General features: G+C 37.8%; 1 protein-coding gene across 2 annotated transcripts; it reads left to right on the forward strand.

Moving 5' to 3' along the window:
- Positions 1-306: 306 nt before the first annotated feature.
- Positions 307-13296, forward strand: TSEN2 (tRNA splicing endonuclease subunit 2). 2 transcript variants are annotated; one of them, XM_067543774.1, is made up of 12 exons: positions 314-557; positions 1838-2061; positions 3143-3224; positions 3362-3398; positions 6495-7050; positions 7306-7383; positions 7970-8020; positions 8777-8915; positions 10097-10133; positions 10951-11062; positions 12381-12470; positions 12978-13296. In XM_067543774.1, exons 2-12 carry the CDS (start codon positions 1873-1875, stop codon positions 13035-13037), a joined length of 1431 nt encoding a protein of 476 aa, XP_067399875.1. In that variant the 5' UTR covers positions 314-557; positions 1838-1872; the 3' UTR covers positions 13038-13296. The 2 variants fall into 2 exon arrangements, 1 of the variants encoding a protein (XP_067399875.1); XR_010918906.1 differs by lacking the exons at positions 12381-12470; positions 12978-13296 and adding an exon at positions 10276-10426 and having other exon boundaries at positions 307-557; positions 10951-11063.
- Positions 13297-14974: the final 1678 nt, after the last annotated feature.

Genomic DNA, 14974 nt, shown 5'->3' on the forward strand with positions numbered 1-14974 from the left:
CCGAAGAAGGCCGGGCGCGGCGTTGCCTATTTGTAAGAGCCGGGTCTGCCCCGCGCCGCAGCTGTCTCCAGCCCGGAGCCACTCCAGCCCAGAGCATAGGGCGCGGAAGGAAGGTGGGTGGCAATTGTGTGAGTAACTACGGGCAGGCTCGGCTCGGCTCCCCCGCGCCTGCGCATGGGCGCGCGAGAACGAGAAGCCGGGAGCCCGCCCCCGAGCAAGGCTGGGCTTAGGCCTCGAGGGGAGGTCACGTGGCTTCCTCGCGCCGCTCGCGGGTTTGTTTTGCGACTTCGCCGCTGTTTTACGGCCTCCCCCCGCCCCGCCTCCCTGGCTACTGTGGTAACGGCAGGGAGCTGGAGCGGCGGGCGGCCCGCGTGCTAGTCTGAAAAGAAGCCGGCCGGGCGCTGCTGGCTGGGGCCCGCGGGGGATCCCGTGGGCTGTGACACGGTGGCCGAGCCTTAGCCACAGGCGTAGGGGCCGGAGAAAGTCGCCCCGGCGCCTCAGAGTACGCGGGGCCAGAACGTCACGTCACGTATCGGACGGACCCCGGACCTGGCTGGGTCAGCGCCCTACTCTATGGGTGGGGGGAGGGGGAGCCCCTCCCCCTGTTGTGTCCCGATCTGTGGGAGGAGGAAATTCCTCCTGACCCCCCCCCCACCTCCTGGAGCTGCCTGTGCGCGCAGCGTGGTGATGTCGGGGATGTCCCAGTGCAATAGAGTAACCCCTCGACCGTGCACTGAGGTCACGTCCTGTCGTGACATGGCCTGTCCTTCCCCCTCCACCCCCCTCGTTATTTGTGTGCTGCTGTGAACAGAGTCTGCGGTAAAGGGGGAAAGGCAGGAGGGCCTGATTCCCATAGCCGGGCACAGTGTTTTGCTGCTTACATCTGTGCAAAGAAATGTTAAGAAAAACGTCTGGTGCAAGTGGAGGAGGCTGACCTGGTTGTAATTTACATCCACTTTGCACAGGCCCAAATTACACAGGGTGCCCAACAGTGAAGAATGAAGCAATGTGTGTTATAAATGTTCAGTAGCTGGCTGTTTGTTGGGTTTACTTTTCTCGCACAGGAAGAACCCAGCACTTCGTGCATTTTTTTATTTTGTATAGAAAGAACATATTTTAAAATGTTTGGTTATGCCTTCCCATCTTTTCCGTCATGTGTGCTATATTGTTGATGGATTTGTGGCTGTAGGCATGTCTTTAATAATAACAGGCAGTGTAGAAATGCCCTCCCTATTACCTTGTCTACACTACTGAGATGTGGACAACAGCCTCTGCTTTGCCAGCAATGACACTGTTGATTTGCCCATTTGTCAAATTTTTTAAAAGTACCATTATACTATTTACCACACCACTACTTATGCATGACAGGAGCTTGCTGTAAAAATTATGTAAAATGCCACATTCTTTTAAAAATTTCTTTAAAACCCTCCCATCCCTGTCATGATGCCTACAAAACACACAACAATAGTTAGGCACTATGCTGGGACTGCTGCTTATTGTAACTGTCTTACTGTTACCTGTGTTATCTATCATATCCACCTGTCATCTCTCTTAAATGTAAGATTGTAAATTCTTTTCAACAGGGCCTGTCTCTTTGCTATATGTTTGTACAATGGATAGCTCAATGGGACCATGGCCTTTAGGTGCGACTGCAGTACAAAAATAAGAATAACTTGCTAAAGAAATAATTCTTGGTGTATTGTCTAGTGATTAGAGAATGGGAGTTGGGAGACCTGGGTTATACTCTGATTTAGAATGTAGGTAATGGTATCCAGGTATGTAAAATAAACTAGCTTCTAAAATATTAAAAATGTCTTTTTCTGTTCTTTGTCTTTAGCTTACCATTGTTTAGGAAAAGATTATTATTGGGAAATGGCAGAAGCAGTTTTCCATGCCCCAAGAAGGAAAAGAAGAGTGTTTGAGTCGTATGATTCTCCATTCCCTATTCCTGCCTCCCAGGAAGACATCTGTGGGAAGGATTTCAAGATATGCCAGGCTGAAATTATTAACAACAATGTAATTGTGAGGAACCCTGAAGACATTGAACAGCTGTATAGCAAGGTGGCATTCCATGTTTGAATTCTCTTTTTTCAATGCCTGCTATTGGTAGTGTTTCTAATGTTCTCCATACACAACGTTCTGTAGTGTAATTTGATCTGTGTTCCATATAAAATTTAGAAAGCATTTTATTCCCAACCTGAAAAGAATACATTTTAGAGCAAAATGGTAACACAACATCAGAAGTCATAAAACTAGTAATATAGATAATTCTTTATTCCTAATGCCCACTTAAGGTCAATAGGATTTATGGTAGTTAGTACTGTATTTGATTGAATATCATATAAGGATTTGCCTGTTCTTGGAACCTCACTTTGTCATCAGTATAAAAATATATTCTAAAAACTATTAACAGCACCTTGATTTAAAAAAAAAACTATTAAAGTTTTATGCTTAGACAGTTGTTTAGGATTAATAAAACAATTGTTAATCTCCAAACCCTACATGCCTAATGTTGGACTAATTGTTAGACATTAATGCACAAGCCTTAGATCAGTCAGGAAACTTAAGATGGTGCAGGATGCAGCAGCCTGGCATTAAGGGGAGCTTCTTGGTGGCCGCACATATCATTGGTATTCTGTGATATGCTATGAATACCTGCTGGTTTCTGATTTAAACTTATGGTGCTGGTTTTGATATATGAAGCCATAAATCATTTGGGACCTCACTACCTGAAAGATCACTCTATCCTTGTGCCATACTACTGCAGATGAAATTGACAGAGGCACTCAAGCTGAATACCTGTCAGTTGAAAAGAGGGGGCTGGTGGTAGTGCATTCTCTGTGAAGGGACCCTAAGCTTTGCAACAGGCTTCCACTCTCTTCCAAAATACCCTAAAAATATTGAACTTCGCAGCATACTGCAAGACCTCTATTTACATAGGCTGCTGCAGTGGTGGGCCTTTGAGAGAATTCAGATGTTTTGGGATGGGTGAGTTTGGTGTTCTGTGGTTGATCTAATTTTGTTTCTGTAATTTGTGGTAGGAACACCTAGAACCTTGGATATGTATCCCTTTTTATTTTTTGTATTGATGCTGATCAACTTCTTTCCCTCCTACCTCCTCCCCCCGCTCCCCATCATCTAGGGCTATTTTGGAAAAGGTATTCTTTCAAGAAGCAGACCAGAATACAATATTTCAGACCCTTTATTGGTTGCTAAGTGGCAAGGTAAATCATACTACTTTCCACTTTCTTGATAGTTTTAGTAATATCTAGTTTGTCCTCATTATTAATTGCAGATACATGAATGTAGATTGTTGCATTGCCAACAAATCTTGTAAATTAAACTTTCTCTTTTACTGCAGATGCCAAGATAAACATGCCCATACTCTCATCAAAAAAGTAAGTGCAGCTGTCTTATTTTATGCTAAGTTTAAACATTTCATTCTAATTCATGTTTTAGCCATTGGTTCCCAAACTGTGGCCTGTAAAAAGGCTGATCCACATAGTTTTGTTTCCCTTCCTTGTTTCCAGTTCCTAAATCCCATCAAAGAGAGAGAAAATATTATATAATATTCCTAGCATTGTTTTTTCCATGTTTGCTATTTGTGGGAGTTTTGCTTGAGTAAGAAGTGAAGATAAAAGCAGAGTGTATGAGTATATTTACTATAATATGGGTAACTGATTCATGATGATGTGAACATAGAAGAAAACATTTATACTTCAACAACAAAAAAGGGGGACTGTTTTGGGGCAAACTGTTTTAATAGCTTCCCTATTTGCTTATTAGGTTCATTCAGAATGAGCGGAAACAGCCTTTAACATTTAATAAAATTTTAATCTGACATAGCTTGATATTTGCCTGAGTTTGCCTGCATGATGACTTCAGATTTTAGCACTTTTGTTTATTATGCAGGAAATAAGTTATGGAGTTGATGGGTTTTTTTTGTTTTAAGTTCAACCGGCTAGTTTAAGAAATAACCAGTGTGTGGGGGGTGTACATGTAAATTAGTTGCTGTATTGTTTTTCATACTCATAGGACCGTAAAGTGCAATCTTTTATAATAACCATTTCAAATTTAAGTAAACACGTGCCAAATACTTTTTCACCTATCCCCCCAATAATCCGATGATTGCTACTGCAGAAACACATATTACTACTATTTAATTTATTTTGAGGTATTGTAATTAACCAGTTCAGATGTCAGTAGGCATTGTGCATCAGTCAAGTGACATACATGTTACTGTGGGATGTACAGCATGCTTCATAGTATTTTATTCAGATAACATCTATGAATTGTGTGTATTGTATGGTAATCAAGTACAGTACAATAAAAGTTTGTTTTTATTTGGTCATGAAAGATATGGAACCACCTTATATAATATGACAAAGTGTTTTCAGTAACATTATGTCTGCTGATCAAACTCTTTAACAGTTTAAAGCCAATTTGTAGTAAATGGCTTTGGATGATTTGGGGCTTTCCTTTTTGGAGATTTTGAATGGAGGGATTTGAATTTCACATTAATATGCATAACCTTGTTTTGTTTTAACTGTTCTTACAGTGCTTTTGTTTTCTACTTAATTACCGTCTCTAAATTTCAGTTTGGGAAATGAAGTATAATATACTAGCAGTGTTAAAGTTTTAAAACCATGTAGCTGACTGTATTCTCTTTATAATATGACAGTTTTTGTCATAATGACAGTTCTGGAACTTTTGTCTTAAATTAGGTATCCAAATAATCTCCTATAAGAAATAACATTTGAAGGGACAGGACAGTCAGTTTAAAAATCCCACTTTTCTCAGGAAAATTCTATGCCTACTGTTACAAGTAAACTGGTAAAACTAAAATGGTTTTTAAAAAAAAAAAGATTTGAATTGATTTTTTAACAATACTTAGTCAGTTTCACTATTTTTGCCGTGTGGTCAGTTTCTCCCTGCTTGCCTGGATGTCTTATACAGCAACAACAGGAGAGAGGAAAAAGTGTTAAAGATTTAAAAAAAAAAAAAAAAAAACACTACTAGATTTCAAGTTGATGATGTCACTTTAGTTTGGGTTTATCTGAAAGATTAGTTAGCATTTTTTTATATTTAGGAATTATAGTCCCTTGTTTACTTTTGTACCTTACATTTTCAATTTGTATTTGCGCTGGTATCTTTGACCAGGATATTTGCAAATTTCAAATAGTCTTCTTTAATTAATGTTTGGCCTGAGAGGATAATATGACCCGGCTGGAGTGTTAAAAAGAACAGAAATCCCACCATTTCAGATCTTTATCATGTGGTAAATTACTTTTGATGGCCTGTTCAAATCACATTTACAAAACTGCCCTTCTTCAACCATAAATTGTTTACAGTAGTATCACTTAATTTATTTTAGAATGACCTTTCCAAGGGCATTTCTGAACTAGTTGGGTCTAAATGTATCCATGGTACAGCACCATCAGATACTCATTTATTGATTTGAAACTGAATTCTGCAAAGATCTGGAGCCCCTGTGTGTAGCTGAAAAGTGGTTCTGGACATATTTTGGCATTGGTCTTTAGTGTCATATCATTCTCGGCCAGCTGCTTAATTCAGCATCCTTAAATTCTATTTTTAGCTTCCATTATACCATATGAAGAATGCAAAAACTGTTTATGTAGTCTTCACTGCAGTATTTGGTAATCATATAGGACCTGATCCTGAAGTCCTTTCACAGGCAATCCTTCCTTTAAGATTCACTTAAGTGAGTACTGTAGAATTGAGCCTTTAAACTTTATAGTGTGCTTAGCTTTCATATAGCAGACATTAGGAAATTCCTTCTCTTCAGACTCCCTTTGTAGATTTTGTGCCAGATCCTCAGCTGATGTAAATCAGCTTGGCTCCATTAAAGTAAATGAACCTCCACTGGTTTACACCAGCTGAGGATTTGTCCCTAAATCTCATGCCGAAGTCAGCCTGGTTCATTAACCTTCAGTGGAATTGAGCCCACTTATACTTGGTCTGAAATACTGTTCAGTCTTTTCCTTTAAATAAATCCAGAATTAAGCTAAGATTCAAAAGGTGAATTAGTCCAGTCTAATTTTTTGTAGGCTTCATGTTTAGATATGTTTGTGTTATTCAGCTGCTCATTAAGTAGTGTCATTTGTTGTTCACTCAGTCCTCAATATAACATTCTCTTTGGGATCCCAGTATGTAGCTCCAAGTAAACATGTAATTATTTTTAAAATAAGTGGAAAGCTTAGTGTTATGGTGATTTTAAGTTGTTTATTTTCTACAGTATCAGAGTACTACAGCATAACAAAGGGTCTTATAAATTGGGTACTTTCCATTTTAACTAGTGTGTTGGATTAGTTTTAAAAAAATCCCTCAGTTCATATATAAAACATTTTAAATTAAGAAATGAATTACAGAAACATTAACATTAATTTCTATATTGTATTGTGTTGGTTTTAATGTATTGGTTGAAAGATACTGTGCCCTGGAATCTTCCACTTTTTGTTTTTTCCGTTATCCAGGTACCAGTGTCATCTGGAATGGGCTAAAAGCCTTATGCAAGAGCAAGGACTTGATGACTGCTCAGTTAACAAAATTCTTGAAAATTATACTAAGCAATTTGACCTTCCTTTTATGAAAGGGGAAGGAGAAGCTGCACAAAATTATGGCTCTTACTGCAGAATGGCTGCAGAAATGGAAAATGTAGAAGATGGAATGCAACTTTCAAGGGGTTGTGCCATAAATAATGGAGATTCAGCAGCACTAAGTGTTGAATGTCATAACAAGAGTCTAGACTGTAATAAAACTTGTTTGGAAGGTGATTCAGCTTACAATGATCCACTAGCCAAGTATGGCTCTGAGGAACTAGATATGTTGGATGCTAAAGCTATTGCTAAAGTACATTGTGAAAAACATGATGATTTTATTGTGCACTGTGGCTGCAAGGCTGAAGGCTGTACTAACCCAGTATTTAATGAATTGGCCGAAGGGAAAAAGTACACTTATGAGTATGTATTGGTGCAAGAAGAAGAAAGCAAATTATGTCATGAAGACGAAGCAGCAAATGAGAAATCAAATGTGAGCCAAGCAATTTGTTTTTCTCCTGAATAACTCATTTTATTTTACTAAATACTGTCGTGTTCTTTTCACAATTCCATATTGTTGCTCCTTTAAAGCTTCATTTATATAGTAAAATCATTAAAAATAAATGTTTAATGAAAAATTAAGGTGAAATCTAAGATGTTTTTGAAAAATTTCATTTGAATGCAACACATGTATTTCTTTTTACTTTGGTTGGCTCTTTACAATTTTATTTTGATACTTCTCTTTTAGTTAATCAAAAGGGAAAAATTAGTATGCAGAAGAAATCCATTTAGGATTTTTGAATATTTGCAACTCAGCCTGGAAGAGGTATGTTTAAATATTGTGAAACTTTTTTCTTCTAACATCAGAACAAAGCACCAATCTATGTAATAAACACCTCTTTCTTAAAGGATAATGCTTTTTTGAAAATCCAAAATGTTTGCATTGTTTTTGGTAAATTTACTAGTATTTTTAATGATCTGTAGATTACCTGAACATAGTGAAATAAATTCAAAGGCCCAATCCTACAGGTTTTACACGTGAATAATCCCATTTACCTCAGAGGGACAAATATCATGAGTAAGGGCTGTAGGAGTTGACCAATAATTTTCACATACAATCCTGTATCCAGTCTTTCTTCCAATAATATCTGTACACATTGTTTTAATTGGAATACAATGTCTGCATATACTGCTCTCCTATGAGTAAAATTCCAATAATGCCATGTCAGTGGTTTATCTCGAAGGTCATAATGACCTACTTCAAAGGTGATTCTCTGCGAATCTCTCTTGGTGGCTTTCAAAATTTTCTTATGCAGTAATTCTACAGTTTGTTGAAAAACGTAAATCTTATAACTACAGACCTCCACATGGTACAGACACACTATTTTAACTTACTCTTTTTATGTTTTTAGGCATTTTTCTTGGTCTATGCTCTAGGATGTTTGAGTATTTATTATAATGAGGTAAGATGTTACGTTTAGTCATCTGTAACTAGTGCTCTGAAAGATGCAAAATAGTATTGATCTAGATAGAGATAATTGTCTCAAACTTCCAATTACTATGACAGAATCACATGCTGTTAATCTCAAAGGCAGCAAATGCCAACTAGAAGGGTTTGGAAACTTTCCCTTAAGTCGTCATGTGATTCTAAGAATATTGTTGATAAACTTTTGTTTAATGCTTTTTATTTAGCAACACAAATACAGATGAACAGATACCTTCTGTGGAAGAAAGGAATGGAATGTTTGTGAATAGAATTGGTGGGAGAAATACAAGAAAAAAGGATGCATGGGAAGAAATATGTAGAGGAATGTCCCTCCCTTTCCTGAAAAAGTTTGCAGTTTGAATTATAAGCATTGTCTTTGCATAACAAACAATAAATAGTTTTTATTTTTCTTTACATATCAGTGTGGGGTTCTTGCTCTTGAGTCCTGAGCTACCAGCATGAGACCTAGCAGAACTCCGCTAGTTCAGGTTTTTTTGGTATTGATTATTAAACTGCTATTGAAGCAGACTTCTGCTGAAGATAATGGACTCCCATAGTGCTAGTGTCTCAAGTGTAATCTTTTTGCATTGGGATTATGTTTGGTATTTGAATGGGATATTCTACTAAAGACACTGTTTTATGTGCAGAGTTTCCTGGGTATTTCCCTGTTGGTTAATAGCAGCAGGTTGTAATATTAGTGTAATAATACTAATGCTTTTGGTTGTGATTTTAGGAACCTTTAACTATTTTGAAGCTATGGGAAATTTTTAGTCAAGTGCAACCTAACTTTAGAACTACGTACATGGCATATCACTACTTCCGCAGTAAGGGATGGGTCCCCAAAGTAGGACTGAAGTATGGAACCGATCTCTGTGAGTAGTTTCTTTTAAAAAATAGGAATGCTTGCAAGCAAATCTTTAGATACAATAGCCAGGGCACCACTTAAACTTGACATTGGGGCTGTACAAGCAGAGCAGATCGCCACAGCTCCTGTCTGTAGAAACGACTCTCCATGTTGGTTAGGCTATAGGCTAGCAGATAAGGCATTAATGCAGGTAGAGGCTATGGTCTTCCCCGTGCAGATTCATTGGCTCCAATACAGTTTATAAATGGATTAGAGGGCCTGTAGCTTTGGCCTATAGGCTTGATATTAGCTGAGGAACTGCACTGGAATTCACCTTATTCCACCCACTTTGCAGAGAAGCCCAAGTGGAGTTAATGACTGTTTGCAGTAGTGAACTTTCTCTGTTCTCACAGCCTGATCCAATACCTGTTGAATTCTATAGAAATCTTTCCATCAAATTCAGCAGGAGTTGAATTGGAGCATATCCCGAAGTTGTAATTCAAATCACTTATTTTGGTTTTGCTTTTTTCCCAAAGGAAATATTCAGTAGTGTCCATATATCCATATTAATTAGCTTAAGAATTGTGTTTAAATATTAATTTCTAGATTACAATTTACGTAGTTTGAAATGACTGTGATAGTATAATTTATACTCCCATAGAAAAATGTAAAATGATGGGAAACCATGAGGAAAAGCTTTGCTGTATAAAATAGTAGAATTCTTTTTTTTTTTTTTTTTTTTTTTTTGGTTAGATGAAACTGCTGATTAGGCATGCAACTAGACTCTTAGGGAATGTTTTTATGTTCACCCTAGGAGTTAACACACTTTAGGGTTTAGAAGTTGTGCCTGAATGCAGTTTATGCACTGTCCACTAAAATACCCATTATAGTAGGTAAAATGTTGGTATTGGCTGCCTGACATCTACATGAGGTTATTTGAGCCTGTTCTTTGGCAGTGTACTTCCTGGTCTGAATTTTGTTTCCGGTCCACTTTACACAGCACTAGTTCTTTACATGTGCCATGCACTTAAATAGGATCAGCTTGAACCTGTTGAAAGGGTTCAGCCTTGCTCCTCTGGTTCTGCAATAGCTTGTTTATGTAATTAATATGATTATTAGTTATTTATAAAGATTCTGATTTCTGATCTGCAGATCCAAATCGGAAATTCATGATTCTCTGACTAATACAATATTTCTTTCTTGTTGCAGTGCTGTATCGAAAAGGTCCCCCCTTTTACCATGCAAGGTTTGGCATTCACATTCTTAATATAAAGCGCTTGCTCTGCAATTGATTAGTGTGATTTAACTTCCATTTTTTGTTTCAGATGAATAATGTTTTCTCTTTCTTCCATCCCCATTTTACTTGGATATATTTCTCCTAATAAAAGTATGATTTTCCTGCCACGTATCTTCTCTACACCCAAACCAAAAATTTTTCACCGGGAAGGTTGACCATGGATGATGATCAAATATTTTGAATCAACATGTCATTTTAGTAGAAGCACAAAACAAGAAGTTTGAGAGTGCGTTCACATACAAGTAATTACAAATATAATTGAAGACTACAGAATGCCTCCCTGGGCATCTCTAGACATCCTATGTGCTGAGTGGACTCTGAGAAATAATCTGATTTTTGTAACCCTGAATCTTTTTATTATGGATGAACGAGGTGATTTTGGGGGTAACCAGGAAAAAAACCCATAATTTATTATAAGTGATCTCCATTCCTCTGCCAATCTAGTTGCATGCCTAATTAGTTATTAGGGTGTGAATGAAACATGGTCACTCCCAAGAGAACACAGTTGAAAGAGGAGAAGCAGGAGGGTGAGGTGAGGTAGGAAGAGAATCATCATTCACTGAATCCACCATTTATCTCATCCACCTCTTCCTTGTTTAGTAGAAACAGGATGCAGGTCTTATGGCTTGTCTGCAGTCCACAGTTTGTTGTTCGGCTATGACAGTCAAAATAGCCAAATATTCTCAGGCTGCAGCTATTAAATTATAGGATTTTAAAGTGACCGTAATTTCCTCTTTGTAAACTCTCTGTTTGGTTTATTTTCCAGTTATTCAGTCATTGCTGAATTGGTAAATGACAACTTTGAAGGGTCACTGCGCAGACCGTTCAGCTGGATGTCTTTGTCTGGCTTGAACAGAACAACAATGAATGTTTCTAAGGTAACAACATAAGATACTGATTCTGCATCTAGAAATAGTTTTAACTGGTAAATGTAATAATTAGCTTGGAGATTTTTGTGGAAAAACGACACTGGACTGGGATCAGAATTTGAGTTCTATGTAGGGTTGTCACAGCAACTCAAGTGATAAATGCAAAATAAATTAACTAGATTAAAATAATTAGTTGCGATTAATTGCAGTTTTAATCACACTGTTAAACAATAGTATAAACAAATTTACATTTATTATAAGTATTTTTGGATGTTTTTCTACATTTTCAAATATATTGATTTAAATTACAACACAGAATACAAAGTGTACAATGCTCACTTTATATTTTTTTATTACAAATATTTGCACTGTAAAATGATGAAAGAAATAGTATTTTTCAGTTTACCTCATGCAAGTAATTGTAGTGCAAATCTCTTTATCGTGAAAGTACAACTTACAAATGTAGAATTTTTTGTACATAACAGCACTCAAAAATAAAACAATATAAAACTTTAGAGCCTACAAGTCCACTCAGTTCTACTCCTTGTTCAGCCAATCTCTAAGACAAACAAGTTTGTTTACATTTACGGGAGATAGTGCTGCCCACTTCTTATTTACAGTGTCACCTGAAAGTGAGAACAGGTATTTGCATGGCACTGTTGTAGCTGGTGTTGCAAGGTATTTATGTGCCAGATATGCTAAACATTTGCATGCCCTTTCATACTTTGACTTGTAGATTGCATTATTTTTTACAGTGCAAATATTTGTAATAAAAATAATTAGGGCTGTCAATCTCAGTTAATGTATGTAATTAACTCAAAACTAATTAATTGATTTTTTTTATTTAAATGAGTGTTAATTGCACACCAGGGTGCCATGCTCAGGGGGGAACTGCTACATGCCTTAGGGGCATGGGATGCCCCTCCTCCCACTGCCCTGCTCCACTGCTGCTCCCTCCTCCTCCCTCCTCCCTTTTCCCCCCCCAATGGAGCCATCTTGGTCAAGCTGCACCAAACCGGGAACCTGCCTCTTGTCTGCTGTGTCCTGGCCCCGCTGTGCTTCTAAAATATTACTAGTTCTGTATGATCTGTCTATGTACATAATTCTACTGTGCCAGTTACCATGAGTGGTAATGTCTGCCTCAAGGCAGATATACAAATGGGGGTGTTCTGTCATCAGTTTAGTATATGTGCCTCTTAATTTAACTAAGAGATGAGATCTGTTGTTCAAACTAAACACGAGTCTAATTTAAAACCTCTTTCAAAAAAATCAAGTGAAGCTTGTACATTTCTCTTATAGGAATATTTGTGTATTTATTTGTCAACAGGAGCTTATGTTATGCTATTTGATTAGTCCGTGTGATATGACTGAAAAAGAAATGTCATCACCAGAATGTCTGAAAAAAATTAAAGTTCAGGTAAGTTATGCTCCAAATTATTTTTTAATCATTGCTAGCTGAGCAATTCTTTGTGGCAGTTGAAGACGCCCAACTCCCTAGCATAGCAACATACTTGAATTTATGCTTGCTCTCTGGTATGTTTCAAATTCGGGAGAGCACAAGACTATGACATTGAATATCCTAGATTTTGTTGCACCCCATAGTCGGTAGAAATTCATTGGAGGGTAAGCCTGGCACAGAGATAGCTGGTCTCAAAATTAATCTTTAAATATAGATTGGGGGAATCAAGAATTACTGCTACTGAGTTATGATTGACATGACGAGAGGTGGGAAAGCCTTGGAGGCTGGAGTTAGCTGTTGCAAGCAGGCACCCTGTAGTGACAAATATCCCTACCTAGTTTCCTTAGTGATGAGAACAATACATGTTTTATTTAGACGAAGATTTGATAGACATGGACTTTGAGAGATGTCTATAATTTTTTAATATTATTTTTGCTCTTGTAATAGTCCATTTTTCTATTTCAGGAATTGATTGTAAATCGTTGGGTCTCTTCCCGTGAGCGTAGTGAACAAGAGGAATTATAATAAGATGGACCAAGAAAACCAGTGTTAAAGAAGCAAATATTATAAATTAGGTTGAGACAAGTCTAATCTTTACATGTCAGAACTGTGCTGTATTCCTGTTTTAAAATACTCTGAATGCATGTCTCGGTGCTGTTTAAAATTGTATGGAACATGGAGTATTCTGTGTACTGTCAGAGAAGGTACTTCTGAAAAAACACAATGGATAACTGTATATGTCCATGTGAAAAAAATTAAAGTAATCTCTGCCCTATCCAACATACACTGGTATTCCTATAGAACTTGTAAATATGTTGCTGTCAAAGGTAACCACTCCATTTACTGCTAACAGTATAATATGTAACAAATACACACACACCTACAACTTCACACTGGTCACTTGACTGCATGCTATGGCCTTTTGGAGCCTCACAGACACTACATAAACTCTGATGTCCCTGGTCTGAAACCACAAGCCTTTGCTACTTGAACTAAATCTCTGTTAGCAGTGTTTCCAGGGAGTGGAAGGATGGCTCAACTGATTAAGGCACTAGTTTAGGATTTGGGAGACCAGGATTCAGGTCCCAGACTTCCTTTGTGACCTTAAGTATGTCATGTAGTCTCACTGTGTCTCAGTAACATGAGGATAATAGTATTTCCCTACTCCAGAGGTGTGTTGTGGGCTGAAACACTCAGACCGGATGGTAATAGAGGGGCCAAATAAGTACCTTACATAAACAGTATAGGGCCTATGAGAATCACAAGCAAGCAGTTCTGATTATGTCCAGTAGAGGGAAGAGGAGAGATATGATACCCAAGTTCACTGGTTTTGTAGGTAATGTAAAAAAATTGAGAGTTTGGTGTAAATTTAATTATGTTTAACTTTGAGTTAGGTTGAAATTTCTATAATGAAATTGTGAATGAGACAAACCAGCTGAAATACAAATTATTACTGTATTTAGCATAGCTGTCTGGGGAGCTTGTTACTTTTATGCTTGTCACAATGATTTGGCGTTAATAAGCATTCCAAATATAAAATTTCAAGAAGGTAAGCTATCACAACAAGGGTTCCTCTTGGTGGCACTGCGGGTGTCATTAGTCATGGAAGATAACCTGGTTAGTCAATTAAACTAGTTTTGGTGGATATTGCTTTACACAATGTGACCTGTTTTTTTCTACACTGTTTCTACTCAGCACAGCAGAGAGGGGTTCCCTGATCTTTTGGCCAATTCTACCCTGACCTCAGCAGAAGCACGGGCTTCCCTAAACTCTGCCAGCTGGTAATGGTCCACAAGGAATCATCTGCCACTTGGGGGATAGTCACCACAGTGCATTCCAGATGTGTCTTCTCCTGTTTCAGCAATATAGCAATATAAAGCACCATCATTGTACATTACACGATGTATAAAATTGAAAAAAGGGGAAAATGTTCTAACGTTTGTGTTTTCCCTCTGTAGTGTCTGTACTGTAAGTGAAAAATATTGTGGCTGGATACTGGCCTCTATCTTCAAGCTGCATGTCAAGGTATTTATAGAACGTAGTTATCAAGGCATTTATTTTCCAAGTGCAAACCATAGTTCATGTTTTCAATGCTATTGCACCAAATTATTTATTTTAGAAGTGCATAACCAGGGAGACCAAGATTTGCCATATATTTATTTTCATTCACAAAGTGTATTCCAAGTGGTGGAAGCACAGAAGGTCCTTGTGCTGAGCCAAACAGAAATTCACCCTTGGGCAGAAACACATCATAAGGCCCCTGCACTGTTTAAATTCCACTTGAACCCTTAAAATAGGGATTAAGTGGTACAGAGGGTTTGTGCTGACCTTCTGAACAAGTGAATTTCACCCTAATGAGAACTTCTCTAGCAGTGTTGTGATATTTTCATTTTTGGAGTGCCTGATGTTAAATACAGTTTTAAAATATAGTAAACAATGGTAGAAGGCTTTTCTGGCACTAA

The sequence above is a fragment of the Emydura macquarii genome, unplaced genomic scaffold (assembly GCF_026122565.2).
Source record: "Emydura macquarii macquarii isolate MOO-44397 ecotype Brisbane River unplaced genomic scaffold, CSIRO-AGI_Emac_v2 contig_968, whole genome shotgun sequence".
NCBI lineage: Eukaryota > Metazoa > Chordata > Testudines > Chelidae > Emydura > Emydura macquarii.

What these genes read in the sequence shown, in the direction of transcription:
- TSEN2 (XM_067543774.1), top strand. Translation starts at nt 1,873, where the DNA reads ATGGCAGAAGCAGTTTTCCATGCCCCAAGAAGGAAAAGAAGAGTGTTT. An exon ending in CAGCAAATGAGAAATCAAAT is followed by an intron (nt 7,051 to 7,305) that starts GTGAGCCAAGCA and finishes CTTCTCTTTTAG; the next exon opens with TTAATCAAAAGGGAAAAATT. An exon ending in CCCCCCTTTTACCATGCAAG is followed by an intron (nt 10,134 to 10,950) that starts GTTTGGCATTCA and finishes TTTATTTTCCAG; the next exon opens with TTATTCAGTCATTGCTGAAT.